Source organism: Adiantum capillus-veneris, chromosome 22 (assembly GCF_014529385.1).
Source record: "Adiantum capillus-veneris isolate H3 chromosome 22, ASM1452938v2, whole genome shotgun sequence".
NCBI classification, from domain to species: domain Eukaryota; kingdom Viridiplantae; phylum Streptophyta; class Polypodiopsida; order Polypodiales; family Pteridaceae; genus Adiantum; species Adiantum capillus-veneris.
In genome coordinates, this window is record NC_140952.1 from 121,930,611 (window position 1) to 121,957,354 (window position 26,744).

The 26,744-nt window shown below is 44.1% G+C and overlaps 1 protein-coding gene across 1 annotated transcript in view; it reads right to left on the reverse strand.

Annotated features, from left to right (window-relative positions):
• Positions 1-26,489, reverse strand: part of LOC147430132 (uncharacterized) — a 42,183-nt gene extending 15,694 nt beyond the window's left edge. The window contains exon 1 of the mRNA XM_086494641.1: positions 25,577-26,489. Within this exon, the coding sequence (XP_086350767.1) occupies positions 25,577-26,407 (831 nt within the window). The 5' untranslated portion in view covers positions 26,408-26,489. The remainder of the gene's footprint in view (positions 1-25,576) is intronic.
• Positions 26,490-26,744: the final 255 nt, after the last annotated feature.

The window sequence follows — 26,744 nt, forward strand, 5'->3', positions numbered from 1 at the left end:
CGGAGAGCTACCTCTTACCTTAAGGGGAATGCTCGTACTTGGTGGTCCACGCTTCTTTTAAACAAGACTGCGCCAGTTAAATGGCTGAAATTTAAAAAGCTTTTTATTTCTTCTTGGTTGACGCAAGAATATGAACGAGATATACGAGCTGCTAGGAACCATCTTCGGATGACCAAGAAAGATACAATCAATGCTTATTGTGAAAGATTCTGGAGCTCGTTTCTACCCACCTCTTCATTTAAGAAGATCTCGTTCAGAGAACACATTGAGCGGTTCACCTTGGGTCTACCTACAGAGATCCGAGATCACTGCTTGGAGCAGAAATCAGCTTCTATTCAGGAGTTGATGAGTCATGCGAAGCGGGGCTTTGCCATTCACTCTGGCAGTCTGACCTACCCCACAAATGAGAACATGACACAACCAACCAAAAAGACTTCTCGGAATGAAAGTAGAAAGAAAAAGAGCAACCCAGAGAAAAAGGATGCACGACCCAAGCTTACTCCTGAGGAGAGAGCTCGCTTCATCAGAGAGGGGAAGTGCTTTGGATGCGGGGCACATGGACATATCTCCGCGAAGTGCCCTAAAAAGGCACAGAAAGAACAGAATGATAAAGACGACGATAGGGCTGAGAGTTCGAGAGCAGCCGAGGAACGTGGCAGAAAAGGCAGATAGAAAAGCAGAACTGGTACCACATGGCGTGGGACCTGCACCGAATCTAATGAATGAAAGTACAAACTTTGCCGCTTTTGGGGCAAAGTGAAGGATCAAGGAGCTCTTTTGGAGGAGCCAAGGCCAACTTCTTTTCGCTGGGAATTGGCGGCTCGATTTGGAATTAAGCCCGACAGACTAACGCCACAGACGGAGGTAGTTCGACTGGCACTGTCACCAGGAGGTGTATTTTTCCTGTTGCCTTCCGTAAATAAGTACTAGATATTTTTATTTATTTTTATTTTTACTTGTTTTCCCCGGAACCCTTGAAAAGGTGCAAGTGGACATTGCATGGCCAGTGTGAAACGGCTACAGCCAAATGGGTTTCTCACATCGGGGATCTAGGTCGGTCAGACAGGGACTGCCCGGGCCAGTTAGCACTGAATTCTGATCAGTATGGAAGCTCGTGTGCGCCAAACTGGAATTTGGGCCACTAGTCAAGTCACTGCAACTTTATAAGTTGAAAGGGGCCAGTAAATTAACCCACATTGTAGATGTTGGTCAAATGGTAGTCTTCAATGATGGTCAGGAGACCGATAGGGGCGCCATTGAAGCAGCTCCTAAAATTTAGGGAACTGCTATTTTTGATCGGAAAATGTGTTCGCGTCATTAGCTCTGGAATGACAAGGGGAACATTTATTGCTCTGCTACCAAGTCAACTGACACACCAGTTGAGATATTTTTAGCAGGGAAAGCCCAAACTCGGAAACTGGGCTACGTGTCAGCCTATGAGCAATTCTGCCACTCTGGGAGGCAAAAACGAGCTGCATATCAACAAAGGGGGCGCCATTTTCAGCCTCAGGTGGATTGTAGCAGGTACAAAAGCTATGGAATGCTTACCTTGCCCTCTATGCACACTATGGTGATGGGAGTGATGCCCCGCACGCTACATACTCCTCTCTTTCTCCCCTTCGTACAGTATGTTATGCCCCACTAGTGGGCTTCTCATTTGACCTATGTACAGCTGTGGGGAAATATGCTTTCATGCCGAGGCAAGAGCCTCTTTGCACAGGAACTGGTGTAGCTAGCTGCTGCACCAAAGCAGGTCCACGAGAGGGTGATAACCTCTCGATTGCGCAGTAAATTCAGCATTGTTTGCTTGCTGTTTTTACTCTGTTTTGAGACTGTTTTGTGCCCGGGATGCTTCCGGAATCAAGGGGCACCAAGCCCAAGGTGCAGGGAACAATGTAGGGACCGGCGTGTGCCCAAATCAGGTCAAAAACAGGACTGAACCAGAAATTACAGCGACCTGGAATTTACTGTTTTGTGCTCCCGACTGAGGGATAACGCCAGTGGAATAGAGTCCTGAGCTTGGAAACTGATTCGGATTAATTTCGGTACCGTTATGCTGCCGAAATTCTGCCGAATCTGGAGCGTACTAGCTGGATGCAGGTGTTATCTTCCATGGACTCTCTTTTTGTAATTCTCTCTCTCTACGTTAAAGAAATACCGAAAGGGGCGCCAGTCTTTGGCGAAATGAAGACACAATATGCTGAAGATTCAGATTTTGCAAGGATCTATGACCAGCTTGTTGATGGGCAACATCATGAGCACTATATGCTTAAGAATGACTTTCTCATGATGCATGGAAAGTTATGCATTACTAAACAGTTACGGCCAAAGATTTTGATGGAAAGTCATGCTCCACCATATGCTGGGCATCGTGGAATTGATGCGACAGTGAAAGGGGTTGAGGCATTCTTCTATTGGCCAGCTTTGCGTCAAGATGTTGACACATTTGTAAGATCATGCTTAGTATGCCAAAAAGTCAAATTTGACAGACAAAAGCAACCGGGATTGTTGCAGCCATTGCCGATCCCTGATAGGCCATGGGAAAGTATAGCAATGGACTTTATCTTTGATCTTCCAAGGACGCAAACAGGAAATGATGGGATTTGGACTATCATTTGTAGGTTCAGTAAGCAGGCCCATTTCATTCCTGTTAGGAAGAAGATAAAGCCAGAACACATGGTCAAGATATTCATGAGCAATATCTTTAAATATCATGGGATGCCTCAGTCAATTGTCATTGACAGGGATCCACGTATGACGAGTCTTTTCTGGAAGGCATTGTTTGAAAACATGGGCACTACGCCCAAGAATTTAACTAGAGAAGTTTGTGCTCAAGAGTACACTAGAAGACTTCTATGCTTGATATATGTGTCGTAGCCACGTTGGTGGGATTGTTTAATCGTCCAACGCTACATTTCCGGAAGCATGTATATCTTGGATTCCCATCATAGAATATATGTGATATCAGGAGATATCCGCATGTATTATTGGCATGCAAACGAGGTCTCTTGCAGTATTTCAAGGGTGGGGTGTGTCACCAGGAGGTGTATTTTTCCTGTTGCCTTCCGTAAATACGTACTAGATATTTTTATTTATTTTTATTTTTACTTGTTTTCCCCGGAACCCTTGAAAAGGTGCAAGTGGACATTGCATGGCCAATGTGAAACGGCTGCAGCCAAATGGGTTTCTCACATCGGGGATCTAGGTCGGTCAGACAGCCCGGGCCAGTTAGCACTGAATTCTGATGAGTATGGAAGCTCGTGTGCGCCAAACTGGAATTTGGGCCACTAGTCAAGTCACTACAACTTTATAAGTTGAAAGGGGCCAGTAAATTAACCCACATTGTAGATGTTGGTCAAATGGTAGTCTTCAATGATGGTCAGGAGACCGATAGGGACGCCATGGAAGCATCTCCTAAAATTTAGGGAACTGCTATTTTTGATCGGAAAATGTGTTCGCGTCATTAGCTCTGGAATGACAAGGGGAACATTTATTGCTCTGCTACCAAGTCAACTGACGCACCAGTTGAGATATTTTTAGCAGGGAAAGCCCAAACTCGGAAACTGGGCGACGTGTCAGCCTGTGAACAATTCTGCCACTCTGGGAGGCAAAAACGAGCTACATATCAACAAAGGGGGCGCCATTTTCAGCCTCAGGTGGATTGTAGCAGGTACAAAAGCTATGGAATGCTTACCTTGCCCTCTATGCACACTATGGTGATGGGAGTGATGCCCCGCACGCTACATACTGCTCTCTTTCTCCCCTACGTACAGTATGTTATGCCCCACTAGTGGGCTTCTCATTTGACCTATGTACAGCTGTGGGGAAATATGCTTTCATGCCGAGGCAAGAGCCTCTTTCCACAGGAACCAGTGTAGCTAGCTGCTGCACCAAAGCAGGTCCACGAGAGGGTGATAACCTCTCAATTGCGCAGTAAATTCAGCACTGTTTGCTTGCTGTTTTTACTCTGTTTTGAGACTGTTTTGTGCCCGGGATGCTTCCAGAATCAAGGGGCACCAAGCCCAAGGTGCAGGGAACAATGTAGGGACCGGCGTGTGCCCAAATCAAGTCAAAAACAGGACTGAACCAGAAATTACAGCGACCTGGAATTTACTGTTTTGTGCTCCTGACTGAGGGATAACGCCAGTGGGATAGAGTCCTGAGCTTGGAAACTGATTCGGATTAATTTCGGTACCGTTATGCTGCCGAAATTCTGCCGAGTCTGGAGCGTGCTAGCTAGATGCAGGTGTTATCTTCCAGGGACTCTCTTTTTGTAATTCTCTCGTGTGCGCAGTGACATTCTAGTCGCTGGACGCAACAGTGTTCTCTTCCCTTCTCAGTGCTCTGTGTAAAGTTTACAGGTAATTGAAATAGTACCGCCCTCTACGTTGTATAGGCCGGTTATATGCACCCAGATAGGATGTTGCCATTACACCGAGCATTGCCAAACTTCGTTTGCAATGACAGGGTGTTCAGGGCACGCGAGTGACGTTCTGCTCGGGATCCCTTGGTACCACAAGAACTACGCCGTGGTTAACTACCAAGCCGAGAAAGTGACTTTGATAAATGAAGGGCTCAGAGAATTGTACTTGATGAACTTCAGTTTCTTTACTCATGCTTTTGGGAGAGAACTGAACGATGGATAAATGTTGAATATGTTTTGACCTGATCAAAAGAATGCCAAGATTTTTCTCCACACTCATGCCGATTGTTTTTCAGAGGGCCTGAAGATCAGACCATTGACCTGATACCTGGAAGCACGCCACCGAATCGGCCACCTTACCATGGGCCGAGTACGGACTGAAAAGATTATGAACCAAGTGAAAGACCTCTTGGAAAAGGGTCTTGTCCAGCCTAGTACTTCACCGTACTGCTCTTTATTGTTCCTAGATTTGAAGAAAGACGGATCTTGGAGAATGTGCATCGATTATAGAGCTCTCAACAAAATCACCATCAAGAACAAATTTCCGATTCCTAGGATCGATGATATACTAAACAGGTTAAAGGGATCCTCGTGCTTTAGCAGGATTGATCTGAAGAGTGGATATCATCATATCCGAATCACGACGAGAGACGTTTACAAGACAGCCTTCCGGACTACTTTTTGGATTATTTGAGTTTTTGGTGATGCCTTTTGGCTTAACCAATGCTCCTGCGACATTTAAACCGGATGATGGATGGGATTTTTCGAGAGTACAGGCTATTTGTCAGCACTTTCTTTGATGATATCATTGTTTCTCCAAGAATGAGGCAAAACTCAGCAGTCAGTGAAAAATCCGGGCTGTCCGTACAAATTTTCCACGTCATCAGTTGCTTCTGCTTCTTCTTATGTTGCTTCTGCTAGGTTGAGGCCCCTTGGCCGAGATCTGAGGTTGGCTCCGTTCTTCAGGGCTTGACGCGTCAACAATTTGTGGCATCCTGTAACAGACTTGGACACTCCAAGTCAAGAATCAACCGCGACAACACCAAATAACCACTTCAAAACAATTCACAGATCACAATAGATTTGCACTGGCCCGGCGGAGTTTCGTGCCTAGAGATATTGGCCCCAAAGACTGGCGCCCCTTTCGGTATTTCTTTTTGTATTAATCAATCATCAAAGTACAAGAGAGCAATTAGGGTTTCACTCTCAGACTCTGCGTCCAGATGCTCTGAGAAGTGAGGCCCTCACCACTAATTTAAAGGTTACAAGGGATGCCCAAAAGCAGAGCCCCAAAAGCTTGAAAGCAAAAGCAGATTCTCTCTCTCTCTCAATGAGAGTCAGTAAAAAGCAAGTTCTCTTTTTCTCTTTCTTTCTCCCAAATCAAAGTGAAAAGCTGAGATTTGCGTCGCTCTAAATTTCCCAAAAAAAAAAATTAATAATAATAATAATATTCCGCCTCCGCGATTTCCGGAAATTAGAGTTTCTGGCAAAAATTAGGGTTTGCAAAAATTTTAGGGTTTCTGTTGTCCGCCACGTCATCACTATGTGACATACCCCCCTCTTGAAAGCATTGTAATCGACCGCGATTACGTCTACAAAACCGACAAAAGCCATAAACCGTCTTAGCAGACACTGACTGTTAGTACCTACGAACTAGGAACACACAGCTAGCACATGTACAAAAATCGACGGTCACATCAAACGACATCACAGGACATCACATGACATTCAACATTCATTCGGATCTTAGACCATGATTTATCGGCAATGTAGCTAGCAATCACATCTAGGTCCAATCAGGACATCATCGATGTCCGATTGACTAACCCCTATTGCAACCATGTCTATTCGAGATCAATCAAACCAAAATGTTGCAGTCATTTCGTCTATCAGTTCCTGCACTCACAAGAAGTCAAGAACAAATCAGTATCATAATCAGGAATTCCATTTCATAAAGTCATCGAGCAGAATACTGTCAGCTCTCAGTATCCCTGAAGCTCGAAGAGACATCAGTGACTTTAGTATCAAAATCGAGGCATCTGTTGACAAAGGAGTGGAGTAACTCCCCTCTTGTGCATCCCACTGCACCAGATCTCCGGCCAAGCTGAATTCTGGGTTCCGTTTGGAGTAGACTACGCTAAACCAAAGCATCGAGGTAAAGTTTCACAATCCGAGGAGTATCTGCTAGGTCCTCCTCCTCCATCCACTTCGCATCAAATGCAAGAAAGTTCTTGAACTAAACCAAGAACTGCCTTCGGACTTTACCTTTCTTCGAATCATTATGTGCCAAAATCTGTTCAGGAACAAGGATCTCCTCGTTTTCTTCCACTGCGGGTTGCTCATCAGGCTCCCCATCATCAGGCATATCACCCGTAACAGGGTTCAAGAGACTCACATGCAATGCATTATGAATCCTCCAAGTATCTAGCAATTCCAATCGGAAGGAGACATCATTTATCTTGTCAGTGATCTGGAAAGGTCCGTAGTATCACATACTAAGCTTTGAAAAGCCTCTCCTTTCCCTTTTTATTTCGCAGGCGTGCCTTCTCAAAAGTAAGAGCACCTAATCATCCTCCTTCAATTTCAAGTCGTGACGATGGCGATCCGCTGCCTTCTTCTATCGTTCTTGAGACTCCTGTAAAGTCTCGCGAACCTTGGCAAAAGCCGTATCCAAATCTCGCGAATATTCATCCGCTTCCAATATCTAATCTTTCGTGCTCAGGAAGGATGGAACCTTCGCAGCACCTTCAACAATCTCACATGGCGTCTTTCCCGTCGAAGAGTGTATCGTGTTATTGTAGGCAAATTCCACCAAAGGTAAGTTCTTTTCCCATTGAGTCTTCTGATCCGACATACAAGACTTCAATAAATCTAAAATCACTGAATTGGCAATCTCAAATTGCCCGTCAGTCTGCAAGTGGAACAATGACGAGAACTGCAACTGCGTGCCAATGTTCTCCCAAATTGCCTTCCAAAACAAACTCATAAATCTGGGGTCTCTGTCAGAGACAATCGTCTTAGACGTGCCATGTAATCGAGAAATCATCGTGATCTTTCTGTGTTCTCGGGAGATCAAAAATGAAATCCATTGCAATACTTTCCCAGGGGTGGGTGGGTACGGGTAAAGGCTGTAACAATCCCTGTGCCTTATGCCTGTCAAACTTGACCTTCTGGCATACCGAGCAACTGCGCACAAACTCTTCCACATCCTTTTTGAGTCTCGGCCCAAAGAAGTATCTCTCTACCCCCTTCGTGGTGGTAGCAATGCCGCGGTGACCCGTAAAAGGTGGACAGTGGCATTCAGTCATAACCTTATCCCTCAACGGCTGTGTAGCGCGCAACATAGTCTTTTTCATCAAGTAGCCTTCCCGAAGGGAGTATCCCGCTAATGTCTCCCCATCCCGTATCCGTGTGAAAATATCCACAAAATCTGTATCTGTGGCATACTGATCGACCATATCCTCGAAGCTCCTATGATGTATCGCAGAAATAGCCAGAACCAACGGTTTTCGAGACAAAGTATCTGCCACCACATTCTTCTGTCCCTGCACATGGACAATCTGGAAGTGAAACTGTGACAAGATGTTCGCCCACCGCATCTGCTTTTCCGAAAGCTGCTTCTGTGACAAGAAGTAGCGCCAACTCTGATGGTCTGTAAAGATAGTGAAATCCGCTCCGAGTAGGTAATGCCACCACTGAGTAAGAGCATGGATAACCACCAAAAGCTCTTTCTCATAAATCTGTGCTGTCATCTCCGGCCTAGAGAACAAACGGCTCTCGTAAGCTATGACATGGCCTTCTTGCATCAAGACCGCACCCAGACTACAACCACAAGTATCACAATATACTTCAAATGACTTCTGCAAGTCCAGCAAAGTCAAAATAAGTCCCGTAGTCAATTTCTCTTTCAATGTCTGAAAGGCAGTCACCTCTGTGGGTCCCCACGAAAAAGGTACTCCTTTTTGTGTCAAGGTATGCAAAGGGGAAGCAACCTCTGCAAACTTTCGTATCAACCGCCTATAGTACGAACACAATCCCAAGAAGCTTCTTACTTCATGGACATTCCTCAAATCGGGCCAATCACAGATAGACTCTATCTTGGCCGGGTCCATTTGCACTCCTGCTGCTGACACAATGTGTCCCAAAAAGTGTATCTCTGGTAGGAAAAATTCACTTTTCTTTGTATTAATCACTAACGTGTGATCTCGTAATGCCTGAAAGACTTGAAGCAGATGATCTCTGTGTTCTACCTCATTCTTGGAGAAAACTATGATGTCGTCAAAGAAAGTGCCAACAAATAGCCTGTACTCTCGAAAAAAATCATGTCCATCATCCGGTTAAATGTCGTAGGAGCATTGGTTAAGCCAAAAGGCATCACCAGAAACTCAACTAACCCAAAATTCGTCCGAAAAGCTGTCTTGTAGACATCTCCTGGCGCTATCCTGATTTGATCATATCCACTCCTCAAGTCAATCCTGCTAAAGCACGAGGATCCCTGTAACCTGTCAAGTATATCATCAATCCTAGGAATCGAAAATCTGTTCTTGATGGTGATTTTGTTGAGAGCGCTATAATCGATGCACATTCTCCAAGATCCGTCTTTCTTCAAAACCAACAACACTGGAGAGCAATACGGTGAAGTACTAGGCTGGACAAGACCCTTTTCCAAGAGGTCTTTCACTGGGTTCATAATCTTTTCATTCTGTACTCGGCTCACACGGTAAGGTGGCCGATTCGGTGGCGTGCTTCCAGGTATCATATCAATGGTTTGATCTTCAGAAAGCAATCGGCATGAGTGTGGAGAAAAATCTTGGCGTTCTTTTGATCACGTCAAAACATAGTCAACCTTAATCTATCGTTGAGTTCTCTTCCAAAAGAATGAGTAAGAAACTGAAGTTCATCAAGTACAATCTCTAAGCCCTTCATTTTCTCAAAGTCGCTTTCTCAGCCCGGTAGTCAACCACAGCGTAGTTCTTGTGGTACCAAGGGATCCTGAGTAGAACGTCACTCGCGTGCCCTAAACACCCCTGTCATTGCAAACGAAGTTTGCCAATGCTCGGTGTAACGGCAACATCCCATCCGAATGCCAGTCGAACTACCTCCACCTGTGGCGTCAGTCTGTTGGGCGTAATTTCCAAATCGAGCCGCCAATTCCAAGTGAAAAGAAGTTGGCCTTGGCTCCTTCAAAAGAGCTTCCCGATCCTGCACTTTGCCCCAAAAGCGACAAAGTTTGTACTTTCATCATTAGATTCGGTGCAGGTCCCACGCCATGTGGTACCAGTTCTGCTTTTCTATCTGCCTTTTCTGCCACATTCCTCAGCTGCTCTCGAACTCTCAGACCTGTCGTCATCTTTATCATTCTGTTCTTTCTGTGCCTTATTAGGGCACTTCGCGGAGATATGTCCATGTTCCCCGCATCCAAAGCACTTCCCCTCTCTGATGAAGCGAACTCTCTCCTCAGGAGTAAGCTTGGGTCGTGCATCATTCTTCTCTGGGTTGCTCTTTTTCTTTCTACTTTCATTCCCAGAAGTCTGTTCGGCTCGTTGTGTCATGGCCTCATCTGTGGGGTAGGTCAGACTGCCAGAGTGAATGGCAAAGCCCCGCTTCGCATGACTCATCAACTCCTGAATAGAAGCTGACTTATGTTCCAAGCAGTGATCTCGGATCTCTGTAGGTAGACCCAAGGTAAACCGCTCAATCTGTTCTCTGAACGAGATCTTCTTGAATGAAGAGGCGGGTAGAAAAGAGCTCCAGAATCGTTCACAATAATAATTCACTGTATCGCTCTTGGTCATCGGGAGATGGTTCCAAGCAGCTCGTATATCTCGCTCAAACTCTTGAGTAAACCAAGAAGAAATAAAAAGCCTCTTAAATTTCAGCCATGTAACTGGCGCAGTCTTGCTTAATAGAAGCGTGGACCACCAAGTACGAGCATTCCCCTTAAAGTAAGAGGCAGCTCTCCGAATCTTGGAGTGCTCTGAATAGCGTCCTCCCGCGAAAGCGATGTCAAACTGCTGTATAAAAGACAAAGCCTTCGAAGCATCTGAGTATCCTGAAAAAGTATCAAACTTGATCGAGTGGCCACCTTTCTTAAACTCTCGGACTTTCTTGCTTTCATCTTCGAGAAAGTCATACTGGTTGGCTTTGTAAAAAAATTCTTCTTGTTCGCATAAAAGTTTCCATCATCAGAATCTGAGCTGTCTGTAGACGAGTCCTCAGTAGAACTGTCAGTCTCTGGGCGAGATGTAGCCGTCTTTGCCTATTTCTTGCCCTTTCCGAAGCTTTGTTTCTTGCTTCGCTTTTTGTCTTCTTCGCTCGAATCCGAGGAGCTAGAAGAACTATCAGAAGAAGAAGAAGAAGAAGAAGAAGAAGAAGAAGAAGAAGAACTGGGTACTCCTTCAAATCGAACACGCTTCTTCTGTTTCTTTGCCTTGTCAAAAGTCGACTGACGACCCAAATAACCTGGAAAGTCAGTGCTTTTCTTCTGCTTTTTGCCGTGCTTTTTGGCTTTCTTTTGCGCGTCAAAAAGCTGAGCAATCCGTGCATCAACCACGTTCTCCAGTTCCTTCTCCGTATATTTTCTTGGAGGCAGAAGGTTTCTTGAGAGCGGGTTTCGGGAGTGGTGTTGTGGCTCTCTGCCACTCTGTCTGTACCTCTTCCAAAGAGGTCTGGTTCATATATTTTGCCATCTTCGGGTCCTTGGCAAAATTGAGCATCATCTTTGTTGCATCGCCGATCAACTGGCGACGCTCTATCTCTCGCCGCTCCGCCTAAGTAGGCCAAGGCGGGCCATGCTCTCTGCCTGAATCTTTGTTGTGATCCCAGCCCGCATCTCCAGATGCAGAGGGAGTCGACTGATCATTGCCTGAAGCCATAGGTGCCGCAGAAAAAAAAATTCGGGGATCGGATTTCTCGTAGAAGAGAAATCGGCCGTGCTCTAATACCACTGTAACAGACTTGAACACTCCAAGTCAAGAATCAACCGCGACAACACCAAATAACCACTTCAAAACAATTCACAGATCACAATAGATTTGCACTGGCCCGGCGGAGTTCCGTGCCTAGAGATATTGGCCCCAAAGACTGGCGCCCCTTTCGGTATTTCTTTTTGTATTAATCAATCATCAAAGTACAAGAGAGCGGTTAGGGTTTCACTCTCAGACTCTGCGTCCAAATGCTCTGAGAAGTGAGGCCCTCACCACTAATTTAAACGTTACAAGGGATGCCCAAAAGCAGAGCCCCAAAAGCTTGAAAGCAAAAGCAGATTCTCTCTCTCTCTCAATGAGAGTCAGTAAAAAGCAAGTTCTCTTTTACTCTTTCTTTCTCCCAAATCAAAGCGAAAAGCTGAGATTTGCGTCGCTCAAAATTTCCCAAAAAAAAAAAATTAATAATAATAATAATATTCCACCTCCGCGATTTCCGGAAATTAGGGTTTCTGGCAAAAATTAGGGTTTGCAAGAATTTTAGGGTTTTTGGCAGAAATTAGGGTTTCTGCTATCCGCCACGTCATCACTTTGTGACACATCCCCCCTTCTTGAAAGAAAGTAATCATCCGCGATTACAGCATATCTGCAAAACAACTCAAGTTAGCTCAAAATTTTTCCAAGGGACAATCAATTTGCTCTTTTCCTTTCGACTCTTTTGATCAAGGAGTTGGCTTCTCCTTTCGGCTCTTTTGTTAAGGAGTTGGATTCTCCTTTCGTTCAGATCTGAACTTTTGATATTTCGACATAGTAAAATTAGCCATCACACCCAAACCACATTGATCTTCCTCGGGTGTCTTGATGCACTAAAATTACGTACCCAGGAAATCTCATCCAATTAGGAATATTCAGTGGTTGGCACATCAAAATGCAACACAAATGCTCACATATGCATGTTACAAGACATAGAAACATAAAGTCGCCGATCAACACTCCTTCCACATAACCTAACAAGGTCCAGGCCGGGAGATATTCAACGACTCCCTCATCACTCCTCCGCATAACCTAAAAAGATCCACGCCGGGAGATATAGAGGCCTTTTACAACCAAACGCCCCCCAGACCGCAGCCTGCGTCGTTTAAAGGTGCTAAGAGTAACCACTGCTCAGACTTCTTAATTAACACTAGAATGGTAACATGACACTTTTATGTCCTTAGACACTTTTGTGTCCTGTTAAGTGACCATTTTGCTTCAATTATTTAAAAAGTATGAAAATGAATTTCTAGGTGCTATATCCACAAAGTTGTCTTATGAGTTGAAAAAAACTTGACATTTTTTTAAAGATCGATCTCACCATTAACCTTACTCTTGCACAACATTTTTTAACCTAAACTGTGTGAAAAAACGGATCCTGCTTTTGGTCTTTTTTCAAATTTTACAACTATACCACTCTAAACTTCATGTTTGTGAGGTTTAGATTGCTAGAGGATAAGCCTTCATAGTTCTCGACATGTTTTGACACTTCTAGGGAGAACTAAGTGTTAAAATTGAAAGCTATGACCAAATTACAAGAATTGCCTAATCCTTTTTTCGGCCAAAATTAGCACTTTTATTATTTTTTTGATAACTTTCTTGATATCCAAATGCAATTTTGATTGTGTAAGTGTCATTTATAACATAAAGCTAATCTTCCTTCAGTTTTTAAAGAACCTAATATTCTATATAGCATAGTATATGATGATGGTTGAGTTTTTTGATTGCTGAAGAATACGAGACATTTTAGTGTAGCAGGTGTAGCTTTCTCAATATTGCTAGTTTCTTAAGCCAATTGTGTGTATGTTGTAGATAGTAACCATATCTAATTATAAACTATAAATTTGGCTAGATATTGAGTAGTTTTTATGGGATTCTAGAGGTCATAATGCTAAACCCAGTTTTGTCATGTTTATGGTATTTAGCACTTCATCATTGTCCCCGAGGTTCCACTTAGTATTCATCATTGTCCCCAAGGTTCCACTTAGTAAGAGATCCATAATTCTTTTGGCACACTCCATGGCTCGTTTTGGATCCAAAGGCCCAAAGGGAACTAAGAAAACATGTATATAGTATTTGTATTGAGCGTGACTATAGAAACATTGATGATAGGTCCGCAGAATGGCAAAAATGCAACTTTTTTGTACCTATTTTCTTTGCCCCAGAAAAAAATAGTGAGGCAAAAGTAGCCATATGTTTTAAACACCAATCCATTGAAGTTAACGGGGAATTTTATCTCATGTCCTACAAAAATCCCCACTCTTATTTATATACAATCAATCGTAAAAAATGGTTGTTTTGGGCAAAATGCACTGGTCCATTAACTTTGGAGGCTTGTTGTAACCAAGACATGATAAATTTTACAAATTTCTCATTTTTGCCATATGTAGTAGTCTTTGAACTATAAGCTCATGAAAGGATTTTTCAAATGAGTGGATCTACTATGGTTTTGGAATATTTTTCCAAAACCCTAAAAGACACTTTTATGTCCTGTTAGGTTACCAGACTAGTGTTAATACTCCTCCCGCATAACCATCCAGGTAAGGGCCATGAGTAAAAACAACACTTTTTAATCATTCAATACTCTCCCCGCAAATAACCACAAGGGTCTGGGCCATGAGTATGAATGAGCAAGCATTCTCAAAGTTCAAACATCATTTGTCACTACTCCACCCGGGAGTAAAATCACCAATCATTGAAACGAGTATTAAGACCAGACAGAGTCAGACATTTCTAATCGGCACCAAAACAGGTTCAAAACAGATACCATCCATTTCAAAGAAATTCCAAACAAGATCACCAAACACGTTGTTAAATAGTACTCAAACAAAATTCAAACTTAAAAAGCAATCTCGACATCGGTCGAGCTTGAAAAGTCGACTGACTTTCCATCCTGAAACTACCAAAAATTAGGGTTAGGTTCTTTCCATAAGGTCATAGCCAACCACAATATGGTTCATTAGTTCTTGGACAGACAGTGTTCTTTTGGCGGCGATGGCGGCAATCACACTGGACCTCCAAGATTATCAGCTCGAGAAGAGACATCTACTGAGAGATGTCGAGAAATTTCAAGTTATAATCTGCTAGGGTTTCCAGGGCAAAAAAATTTCTTGAAAGCTTGCTAATCCTTGGAGTGTATGGCTTCGTAGCTATAGACACCAACATCTGCATGGCACTGCTTTTTGAGAAAAACAATGACTTGAAACAAATCTTGGATCCTTCTCTTGCAAGTGATCCTTTATGACTTATGCCCTGTAAGACATGAGCGGTGAAGACAGGAGCGCGCCCGATGCGCGATGAAGGGTGGGAGTGGCTAATAAGTCTAGGGTCGGAGCACGAAGCTAAAATTTCCAATAAGCATTCTAGCGAAGAAAACAGTCAAGCCGGATCACTTAACGAGACTGTTTGTGGCCCAGATCTTCAGATTACATGGCATGCCTGAGACAATTGTCTCAGGCGCACAGACACCAGATTCACGAGTGTGTTTTGGAAGGCTATTTGGGAGAACATTGGCACGCGGTTGCAGTTCTCATCATCTTTCCAGCCGTAGATTGACAAGCAATCAGAGATTGCTAATTCAGTAGTACTAGATTTATTGAAGTCTTACATCTCGATTCAGAAGACTCAATGGGAAAAGTATTTACCTTTGGTGGAATTTGCCTACAATAACACGATTCACTCTTCGAGGGGGAAGGCGCTATTCGAGATTATTGAAGGTGCTACAAAGGTTCCACCCTTCCTAAGCACGAAAGGTATGATTTTTGAAGCCGACGAGTACACGCGGGACTTGGACACGGCTTTTGCCAAGGTCCGGGAGGCTTTGCAGAAATCTCAAGAAAGACACAAAAAGGTAGCAGATCGACATCGTCGCGACGATTTGAAATTAAAGGAGAATGATTGGGTGCTCTTACATTTCGAGAAGGCACGCCTGAGAAAGAAAAAGAGGAAGGAGTGGCTTTTTCCAAAGCTTAGCATGAGATATTATGGACCTTTTCAGATTTCCGACAAGATAAATGATGTCTCCTTTAGACTGAAGCTGCCCGATACTTGGAGGATTCACAATGCTTTTCATGTGAGTCTCCTAAAGCCTTTTAAAGGCGATGAGCCCGATGATAGGGAGCCTGATGAGCAACCCGAAGTGGAGGAAAACGAGGAGATACTCATTCCAGAACAGATTTTGGCACATAAAGAAAGAAAGGTAAAAGGTAAAACGATAAAGCAGTTCTTGGTTAAATTCAAGAACTATCCTGCATTGGATGCGAAGTGGATGGAGTAGGAAGACTTGGCAGGTACTCCTCAGATTGTGAACCTTTACCTTGAAGCCTTTGGTTTAGCATAGTCTATTCCAAAATCGAACCCCGAACTTAGCTGAGCCGAATTTGGTGCAGTGGGTATGCACAAGAGGGGAGTCGCCCCACTCCTTTGTCACAGATTGCCCCGATTTTGATACTAAAGTCACTGATGTCTCTTTTGAGTTTCAGGGATATTGTGAGCTGACAGTATTCTGCTATATGACTTTATGAATTGGAATTCCCGACAACATGGTACTGATTTGTTCTTGACTTGTCTAAGTGCAGGAACTGATAGACGAAATGACTGCAGCATTTCGGTCTGAAAGATCTCGATAGACGTGATTGCAATATGGATGAGTTAATCGGGCATCTATGAGGTTCCGAGTGGACCTAGATGCGATTGCTAAATACGTTGCCGATAAATCATGGTCTGAGATTGAATGTGATTTGTCATGTGATGTCCTGTCATGTCGTGTGATGTGACTGTCGATTGGTACATGTGCTAGGCGTGTGTTCCAAGTGCGTCGGTACTAATAGCCAGTGTCTGCTAAGACAATTTATGGCCTCTGTCTGTTTTGCAGGCGTAATAGAGGGCAATTACAATGCTTTCAAGAGGGGGGTATGTCACAAACCAGTGACGTGGCATATCCCTAGGGTTGCAGACTGTACACACACACCCGCCCCAGCTGGCTGAAATGCTGATGTGGCTGTGGCTGTGGCTGTAGATTTCCGAAATTCACGCTTAATGCTGACCTGGCATGACTGTACGGCAGCCGCCCCCCCCCCTCGTTTTACGGGCAGCTGTACGGAAGTTTCCTCTACGCAAAAGCTGGTCTGCTTTCTTCTACGCAATTAGCGAGAGAGAGAGAGAGATTTATTGGAATTGCTTTATTTTATCAAGCAACGCTTGAGAGTCAAAGAAGCTTTATTTTTTAATGCTTTTGGAATTGGCAGCTTTTGGGGCTCTGCTTTTGGCATCCCTTGTAAACCTTTATAAGAGTGGCTTTGGCTCCCACTTCTCAGAGCATCTGGACGCAGAGTCAAAGAGTGAGACCCTCCCACTCCCTTGTACTTTGAGCACAGATTTAATACAAAAAAAAAAAAACCGAAAGGGCCTTTGGGGCCAACATCTCTAGGCACGGAACTCCGCCGGGCCGTGTTGAATCAATTGTGAACTGTGAACTGTTTTGAGGTGAATCTCTGCTGTGTAACAAGAATCTTGACTTGGAGTGTCCAGGTTTGTTACATTTGCGACAGCTGTACGAAATTGCTGACATGGTAAAAGCATACGGAATTTGCAACTTTTGGCTACGCAAGTTCTACGCAATGCTTGAGAGAAGAAGAAGAAGAAGAAGAGAGTTTTAACATCGTAGGAAACTATCCCAAGAGACCTTAAAGATCTAGCCGACAAGGAGAGAGAGCTTTTGAATATTTGCTTTATTTTTAAAGCTTTTAAACTTTAGTATGGCAGCTTTTGGGGCTCTGCTTTTAGCATCCCTCGTAAACCTTTATAAGTGTGGGCAGGGCTCCCACTCTACAGAGCATTTGGACGCAGAGTCTGAGAGTGAGACCCTCCCACTCCCTTGTACTTTGAGCACAGATTTAGTACAAAAAGAAAAACCGAAAGGGGCACCAGTCTTTGGGGCCAATATCTCTAAGCACGGAACTCCGCCGAGCCGTGTCGAATCAATTGTGAACTGTGAACTGTTTTGAAGTGAATCTCTGTTGTGCTACGGTAGAATCTTGACTTGGAGTGTCCAAGTTTGTTACAGTGGTATTAGAGCGCGGCCGATTTCTCTTCTATCAAGAAATCAGATCCTTTTCTCGTGACACTTAATGGATTCAAACAGAGATCAATCCACTTCCTATGCATCTGGGGATGCGGGAAGAGATCACGAAGAAGATTCTCACGAGTACGGCCCGCCTCGGCCTACTCAGACAGAGATTGAAGAGATGAAGCGTCGACAATTGGTTGATGATGCGACAAAGATGATGATCGACATTGCCAAGGATCCCAAATTTGCAAAATTTTTGACGCAGACATCCTTCGACAAAGTGCACTCGTAGTGCTGGAAGGCCATAGAACCACCCCTCAAACCAGCACTCACGAAACCTCCTACTTTGAGGATGTTTACAGAGTAAGAATTAGAAGAGGTGGTCGATACGCGGATTACACAGCTTTTTTACGCAACCAACAAAGCCAAAAAGCACGGCAAAAAGCAGAAGAAAGAAACTGACTTCCCGGGTTATTTGGGTCGTCAATCTGCTTTTGCCTCGACAAGAAAACAAAAAAAGCATGTCAGATTGAAGGAGTATCCAATTCTTCTTCTTCTTCTTCTTCTTCTTCTTCTGAGAGTCCTTCTAGCTCTTCCACTCGAGCGAAGAAGACAGAAAAGGGAAAAAGCAAAGCTTCGGAAAGGGCAAGAAAAAGGCAAAGAAGCCTAAGTTTCGCCCAGTTTCTGACAGTTCTATAGAGGACTCGTCTTTAGATAGTTCAGCCTCCGATGATCACAGATTTTATGCAAAGAAGAAGAATTTCTATAAAGCCAACCAGTATGAATTTCTAGAGCATAAAAGCAAGAAATTTCAAGAATTTAAAGAAGGTAGACAGTTAATTAAATTTGACACGTTTTTCGGATTTCCATATGCTTCGAGGCTTTGGCCTTCATACAACACTTTGACATAGCTTTCTCTGGAGGGCATTACTCAGAGCACTCCAAGATTCGGAGGGCCACCTCTTACTTCAAGGGAAATGCTCGAACTTGGTGGTCCACTCTTCTATTGAAGAAGAAAGCGCCAATTAAATGGCTAAAATTTAAGAGGCTTTTTATTTCTTCTTGGTTGACTCGGGAATATGAACGCAACATACAAACTACTTGGAACCATCTTCGGATGACCAAGAAAGATACCTTGGACGCATATTGCGAGAGATTTTGGAGCTCTTTTCTACCCGCTTCTTCATTTAAGAAGATCTCGTTTAAAGAACAGATTGAGCGGTTTACCTTGGGACTTCCTACGAAGATCCAAGATCACTGCTTAGAGCAAAAGTCAAATTCTATTCAAGAACTGATGAGTCATGCGAAACAGGGCTTTGCCATTCACTCAGGCAGTTTGACCTACCCCATAGATGAGATCATGACGCAAAAAACAGAACAGGCTTCTAAAAATGAAAGTAGAAAGAAGAAGAGCCCCCAAGATCAGAAAGATAAGGATGCACGACCCCGGCTCACTCCTCGGGAGAGAGCCAACTATATTAAAGAGGGGAAGTGTTTTGGCTACGGGGAACAAGGACACATCTCCGCCAAGTGCCCTAAAAAGGCACAGAAAGAACAGGATGAAGAAAGGCCAGAGAGTTCAAAAGCAGCTGAGGAACGTGGACGGAAAGGCAAGATGAAAGCAAGACTGGTTCCAGATTTCATGGGTATTGACCCTAGCACGATTGATGAGAGTACAGAACTTTGCCGAGCTTGGGGCAAAGTGAAAGATCAAGAAGCCTTGATTTTCTTTGATGGAGGAGCCAAGGCCAACTTCATTTCACCTGAATTGGCAGCGCGGCTCGAGATTACACCCGATCGGATGGGACCACTAGCAGAGGCAATTCTAGCAACAACGAGCAGGGACGTAGCCATTACACTTGTCATTGGCAAACTTCGGTCGCATTGTCAGGGGTATTTGGGGCACGAGGACTTCTACGTAATGCCCTTGGAAGGTTGTGATGGCCTCCTGGGAGTCCCTTGATACCATAAGGACAACGCCCTCGTCCATTATCGGGCAAAGAAAGCGACTTTGAACCACAGAAAAGGGCCAAACCATTGTACTTGATGTAAAACTTAAGGGCAAGTCTGTCCCTATTGTATCAGCTTCGGCCGTTTCAAAAATAATGAAATCCAGTCTGTTTGTTTACTCGATCTTTTTGAAAGAGTTGAATGATGATCATAGAACAAATATGTCGGACCTAGAAAAAGAACGCCAAGATTTTCTCCACACATGCCGATTGCTTTTTGGAGGGCCTGCCAGGCGAGTTGCCACCAGCTCGTCCTGAGGATCATACCATTGATTTAATACCTGGAAGCACACCACCGAACCGGCCACCTTACCGTGTGAGTCGAGCTCAGAATGAAGAAATTATGAACCGAGTGAAAGACCTCTTGGAAAAGGGTCTTATCCAACCGAGTACTTCACCTTACTGCTCTCCGCTGTTGGTTTTGAAGAAAGACGGATCTTGGAGAATGTGCATTGACTATAAAGTTCTGAACAAAATCACCATCAAGAACAAATTTCCAATTCCTAGGATCAATGATATTCTAGACCGATTACAGGGATCCTCTTGTTTCAACAGGATCAATTTGAAGAGTGGATATCATCAGATCCGAATCGCACCGAGAGATGTCTACAAGACAGCTTTTCGAACGACCTTCAATTTATTCGAGTTTTTGGTGATGCCTTTTGGCCTAACCAATGCTCAAGCGACATTTAACCGAATGATGGACAAGATTTTTCAAAGAGTACAAACTATTTATTGGCACTTTCTTTGACGACATCATTGTTTTCTCCTAGGATGAGGCAGAACATAGTGAACATCTGCTATAGGTCTTTCAAGCATTACAAGATCACAAGTTGGTGATTAATGCAAAGAAAAGTGAATTTTTCCTACCCGAGATACACTCTTTGGGACACATTGTCTCAGCAGAGCAATAGTGCAGATGGACCCGGCCAAGATAGAAACTATCCGTGATTGGCCCGATTTGAAGAATGTCCATGAAGTTAGAAGCTTCTTGGGCATATGTTCGTACTACCGGCGGTTCATTAGAAAGTTTGTTGAGGTTGCTTCCCCTTTGCATATCTTGACACAGAAAGAAGTCTCTTTCTCGTGGGGACCCACAGAGGTGACTACCTTTCGGACATTGAAAGAGAAATTGACTACCGGACCAGTTTTGACTTTGCCAGATTTGCAAAAGTCATTCGAAGTATATTGTGATGCTTGTGGTCGTAGTCTGGGTGCGGTCTTAATGCAAGAAGGCCATGTCATTGCCTACTAGAGCCGATTGTTCTCAAGGCCGGAATTGAGAGCACAAATATATGAGAAAGAGCTTTTGACAGTTATCCATGCTCTTACTCAGTGGCAACATTACCTACTCGGAGCGGATTTTATGGTCTTCACAGATCATCAAAGTTTACGCTACTTCTTGTCACAGAAGCAGCTATCGGAAAAGCAGATGTGGTGGGCGAACATCTTGTCACAGTTTCACTTCCAGATTGTCCATGTGCAAGGACAGAAGAACTTGGTGGCAGATGCTTTGTCTCGGAAGCCGTTGGTCCAGGCTATTTCCGCGATTCATCATACGAGCTTCGAGGACATGGTCGATCAGTATGCCACAGATACAGATTTTGCAGATATTCACTCGAATACGGAATGGGGAGGTAGTAGCGGAATATTTTATTCGGGATGGCTACTTGATGAAGAAAACCATGTTGTACGTTACACAGCCGCGTTAAGAGAAAAGGTTCTAACCGAATGCCACAGTCCACCTTTTACGGGTCACCGCGGCATTGCTATCACCTTGAAAGGTGTGGAGAGATACTTCTTTTAGCCATGACTCAAGAAGGACGTGGACGATTTTGTACGTAATTGCTTGGTATGCCAGAAGGTCAAGTTTGACAGGCACAAAGCACAGAGATTGTTACAGCCTTTACCCATACCCACCTGCCCCTAGGAAAGTTTGCAATGGATTTCATTTTTTATCTCCCCGAGAACGCAGAGTGGGCACAATGGTATCTAGATTGTTATTGACAAATTTAGCAAGCAAGCTCATTTCATTCCAGTGAAGAAAACAGTCAAGCAAGATCACTTAGCGGGACTGTTTGTGGCCCAGATCTTCAGATTACAAGGCATGCCTCAGACAATCGTCTCTAACAGAGACCCCAAATTCACGAGTTTGTTTTGGAAGGCTATTTGGGAGAACATTGGTGTAACAAATTGTTGACGTGTCAAAGCCCTGAAGAAGGGAGCCAACTTGCAGATGTCGGCCGAGGGGCCTAAACCCTAAGAAGAACAAGTAACAGAAGAAGTGATGATGTGGTTGCCCGAGAGCAGAAACCCTAACCCTAATTTTTGCCAAAAACCCTAACTGCTGAAACCCTAATTCTGAAAACCCTAACCCTAAAACCTGCAAACCCTAATTACTGCAAGAAACCCTAATTGCTGCAAACCCTAACCCTAAAACCTGCAACCCTAATTTCTGCCAAAAACCCTAACCCTAACCCTAAGGCAGCAGACAAATTCCAAAAATTGCGCTGACATGATGACGTGGCAGGCTGTACGGATTTCCGTAAATTGCGCTGGCAGCTTTTGGCATTGCTTTTTGGACCAGAAGTTTTTGAAAACTTTTTATGTTTTTTGGACGAGAAGCTTTTGAGTTTGAAAGCTTTTCATATAAACTGCTTTTCAGGCCAAGGGCCTTTAAATATGGGGCTAGGGCTCATTCTCTAGCATGCTTCAGTACGAAGGTGCAGAGTCTCGAGTACCAGCTTGTACTGTGTTGATGCAATATAAAGAAATACCGAAAGGGGCGCCAAGGTTTGGGGCCAATACTCTCTGGGGTGGAATTCCACCACTCCGTGTCGCGTGTCATCTCTCTCTCTCTCTCTCAGTTCAGTTGTTATTTAAGTGCTAAAAGTTTGTTCAGTCTGTTCTTTTCTATTGGCACGTGGTGCCCGCCTTGTGACAATTGGCACACGGTTGCAGTTCTCCTCATCGTTCCACCCGCTGACTGAAGGGCAATCAGAGATTGCTAATTCAGTGGTACTAGATTTATATTAGTTTTACATCTCCGATCAGAAGACTCAATGGGAAAAGTATTTACCTTTGGTGGAATTTGCCTACAATAACACGATACACTCTTTGACGGGGAAGGCATCATTTGAGATATTCAAGGTGCTACAAAGGTTCCACCCTTCCTAAGCACGAAAGATAAGATTTTTGAAGCCGACGAGTACACGCGAGACTTGGATACGACTTTTGCCAAGGTCGGGGAGGCTTTGCAAAATATCAAGAAAGACACAAAAAGGCAGCAGATCGACATCGTCGCGATTTGAAATTAAAGAGAACGATTGGGTGCTCTTATGTTTTGAGAAGGCACGCCTGAGAAAGAAAAAGGGAAAGGAGCGGCTTTTTCCAAAGCTTAGTATGAGATACTGTGGACCTTTCCATATTTTCGAAAAGATGAATGATGTCTCCTTTCGACTAAAGCTACCCGATACTTGGAGGATTCACAATGCTTTTCATGTGAGTCTCCTGAAGCCGTTTAAAGGCGATGTGCCCAATGATAGGGAGCCTGATGAGCAACCCGAAGTGGAGGAAAACAAGGAGATACTCGTTCTAGAACAGATTTTGGCACATAAAGAAAGAAAGGTAAAAGGTAAAATGATAAGGCGATTCTTGGTTAAATTCAAGAACTGTTCTGCATTGGATGCGAAGTGGATGGAGCAGGAGGACCTGGCAGATACTCCTCAGATTGTGAACCTTTACCTTGAAGCCTTTGGTTTAGCATAGTCTATTCCAAAATTGAACCCCGAACTCAGCTGGGCGGAATTTGGTGCAGTGGGTATGCACAAGAGGAGAGTCGCTCCACTCCTTTGTCAACAAATTGCCCCAATTTTGATACCAAAGTCACTGATGTCTCTTTTGAGTTTCAGGGATACTCTGAGCTGACATGACTTTATAAACTTGAATTCCCGAAAACATGATACTGATTTGTTCTCGACTTGTCTTAAGTGAAGGAACTCATAGACGAAATGACTGCAGCATTTCGGTCTTGAAGACCTCGATAGACGCGATTGCAATAAAGATTAGTTAATCATGGTCTGAGATCCGAATGAATTTTTAAATGTGATTTGTCATGTGATGCCCTGTGATGTCAAGTGATGGCGTGTGATGTGACTGTCGATTGGTACATGTGCTAGATGTGTGTTCCTAGTGCGTCGGTACTAACAATCAATGTCTGCTAAGACAGTTTATGGCTTCTGTCTGTTTTGCAGGCGTAATCAAGGGCGATTACAATGCTTTCAAGAGGGGGGTATGTCACAAACTGATGACGTTGCATGGTGACACACACACTCTCTCTTGAAGGTCCGTGAGGGGGGGAATGACGTGGAAAAATCCCCGGCTTTCACGCTGAGTGCTGATGTGTCATACTGTACGGAATTCCGCATTTTTCGGCACATTTCACAGCGGGTTTTGAGGCAGCTATACGGAATTCCTAACGTGGCAAAAGCGTACGGAATTTGCAGCTTTTGGCTACGCAAGTTCTACGCAATGCTTGAGAGAGAGAGAGAGAGAGAGAGAGAGAGAGAGAGAGAGAGAGCTTTTGATTATTTGCTTTATTTTTTAAGCTTTTAAAGTATGGCAGCTTTTGGGGTTCTACTTTTAACATTCCTTGTAAACCTTTATAAGTGTGGGTAGGGCTCCCACTCTGCAGAGCATCTGGACGCAAAGTCTAAGAGTGAGACCCTCCCACTCCCTAGTACTTTGAGCACAAATTTAATACAAAAAGAAATACCAAAAGGGGCGCCAGTCTTTGGGGCCAATATCTCTAGGCATGGAACTCTGCCGGGCGGTGTCGAATCAATTGTGAACTGTGAACTGTTTTGAAGTAAATCTATGTTGTGTTGCGGTAGAATCTTGACTTGGAGTGTCCAAGTTTCTTACAAAAGCTGCATGCTGAGCCTCAACGCTCTCTCTCTCTCTCTCTCTCTCTCTCTCTCTCTCTCTCTCTCTCTCTCTCTCTCTCTCTCTCTCTCTCTCTCTCTCTCTCTCTCTCTCTCTCTCTCTCCGTACTATGAGATACGCAACCGCTTCCACTGCCTGTTCAGAGAAGGTTGCAGATCATTTTCTAGAGTCATGAGATACAAGGATCAGAGATGTCTCGGATTGTTCCTACTAGAGACTTAGGGAGAGCTTGTTAAGGACATAAGGGGAAAGAGTCTCAGAGACGAATCACAGCTTTCTTTACACCAGCCAGGGGAGAGCCAGAGGCGAAGTCATCACAGCAGATCTCAGAGCCCCACCCAAACTAGAGGTACGTTGCTTGACCGAGCCACTGAGCTAGGCAGATTCAGATGCCCGCAACCTCGGGGGGTCTCCCACAAAAGATACAAATCACTCTAGCTCGACATGCAAGACGCCCAACCAGAGTACTAACCATAGGAGGTTGATGAAATTCGGCAGCGACCGACGAGGGATTTCATTTGAACCCACCCCCCCCCCCCCCCCCCCCCCCCCCCCAAATCTCTCGTCTCAATTCCGAATCAACTTCAGATTCATTTCCTATTTCCTTTTTCCGTAGTGTTTTAGTGTTAGTTCTTTGTAATTTACGTACTCAGACATGATATCAGATTCACCAATTGTAACTTTTTGGTCTCATAGGTCATTTTGGCCTTTCGAAGACGTTAATATAACATTTCATTTCTCTCTTTGTGGCACATGGACAAGAAGGGATACTTCAGAAGACCATCACTTTCACTTTTGGTTGGTACAAAAACTTCATACCACTCTGAAATGTGTATATTCCTCAGAACCCTCCACTTTCTGCTCTTGCAGAGCTCTACATCCAATCAACTTAGACCACTAAGTCATCCCCATGACTAGGCAACTGATGATTAAGATGACACGGTTCAGCACAATAATCCTTCAAATAAAATCACTCCCAATTCCCTTCCTAAATTTTTCTCATTAAAGCTCGCTTTCAGAAAAAAATAAACTATAAGCTGCTCTATAGATGCTGGCCCTAAAACATGGTTTAAAATTTAATAAGCAGGAGGAATTCTCTATCCCTAAAGGAATGCACCAAATATCTTGCTGGTTGATCGAATAAGCATTAATTTTATGGTTTAGGTCGAGTAAATACCTCCATAAAGCTTTGCAAAGTGTTGGTTGCCTTGCAAATATCGTGCTCCAGTGAGAAGCCAAGGGGGCTATTGATCCAGGCTCTCAGACACGAAAGATCAGTCACATCATGAGTAGCCTCTTGTGCCACACTACTCACTTGCTCAAACAATATACCCTGAACGGCTGCCAGCTGTTCATAACATGAATCACATACTCGTTGTGGAGTTTTCTCCCTGAATTTTACCGGTAGGAGTGTCCTTTGTGATGTACAAGATCCACAGAAAATCAGTCCACAGAAGCGACAATGGTGACGTGAGAAAAAGATCGGATGAAAATAGGCTCCACATTGCATGCAAACCGCAGCATGACTGTCTGGAAGCCATTGGGGTGGCTCTGCTGCCAACACAGCTGACATGGTTCTCACATGATCCTCCATTTGATCTGTGAGAGATGAAGCCAATGGATCAAAAGCGTCATCTTCATAGTCTCTGAAAGGGAGGGCAGCCAATTGGTCATGGCGCCCACACTTCTTCGACCTGCCCTTCTTGTGGGCTCCACATAGAAACACGATGGCTTCTATCAAAATTCTCCATGCAGTTAAGTCGTAGGTATTGCTACCGAGAAGATCTGGGAAGAAGTCGACCTCATAGCCTGCGTGCCCTGTGGGTGGGATTGAGACGGGGATCCAAGCACCTGTTTCCTCTGGCAACGGCATGTCGTATGCGAAGTACTTTCTGTCTGTTACCTGATTCCATGATGGGGTGCAGGGACGGTACACTGTATCAAGGGTCGCGTCAGCGTCTTCATCAAGAACTCTTTCCACTGCAGGATCTGGAGTCTCCTCCTTCATCGCGTTGTTGTCGAGCCCTCTTCCAATTGAGACTGTTCATGAATCATAAGTTACTGTTTTGATCGGTTTTTATTTCTATCCACGACTCAAAATTTTGCTTACACTTAAATGCAAGCCAAGCCTTAAATAGCACGCGTGCAAGGTAATCTCAAGAATCGATCTCTCTCTCTCTCTCTCTCTCTCTCTCTCTCTCCCCCACATTTCAAAAGAGGCTTGTTGAGAAAGGGGTTCATCTTAAGTTGCGGACATTGAGCCCTAATGAATCCATTGGTTCTAACTTGAGTGAGATACCCAACAACACAAAAGACTTTGACGAAGAAACCTTACAATTTGGCAA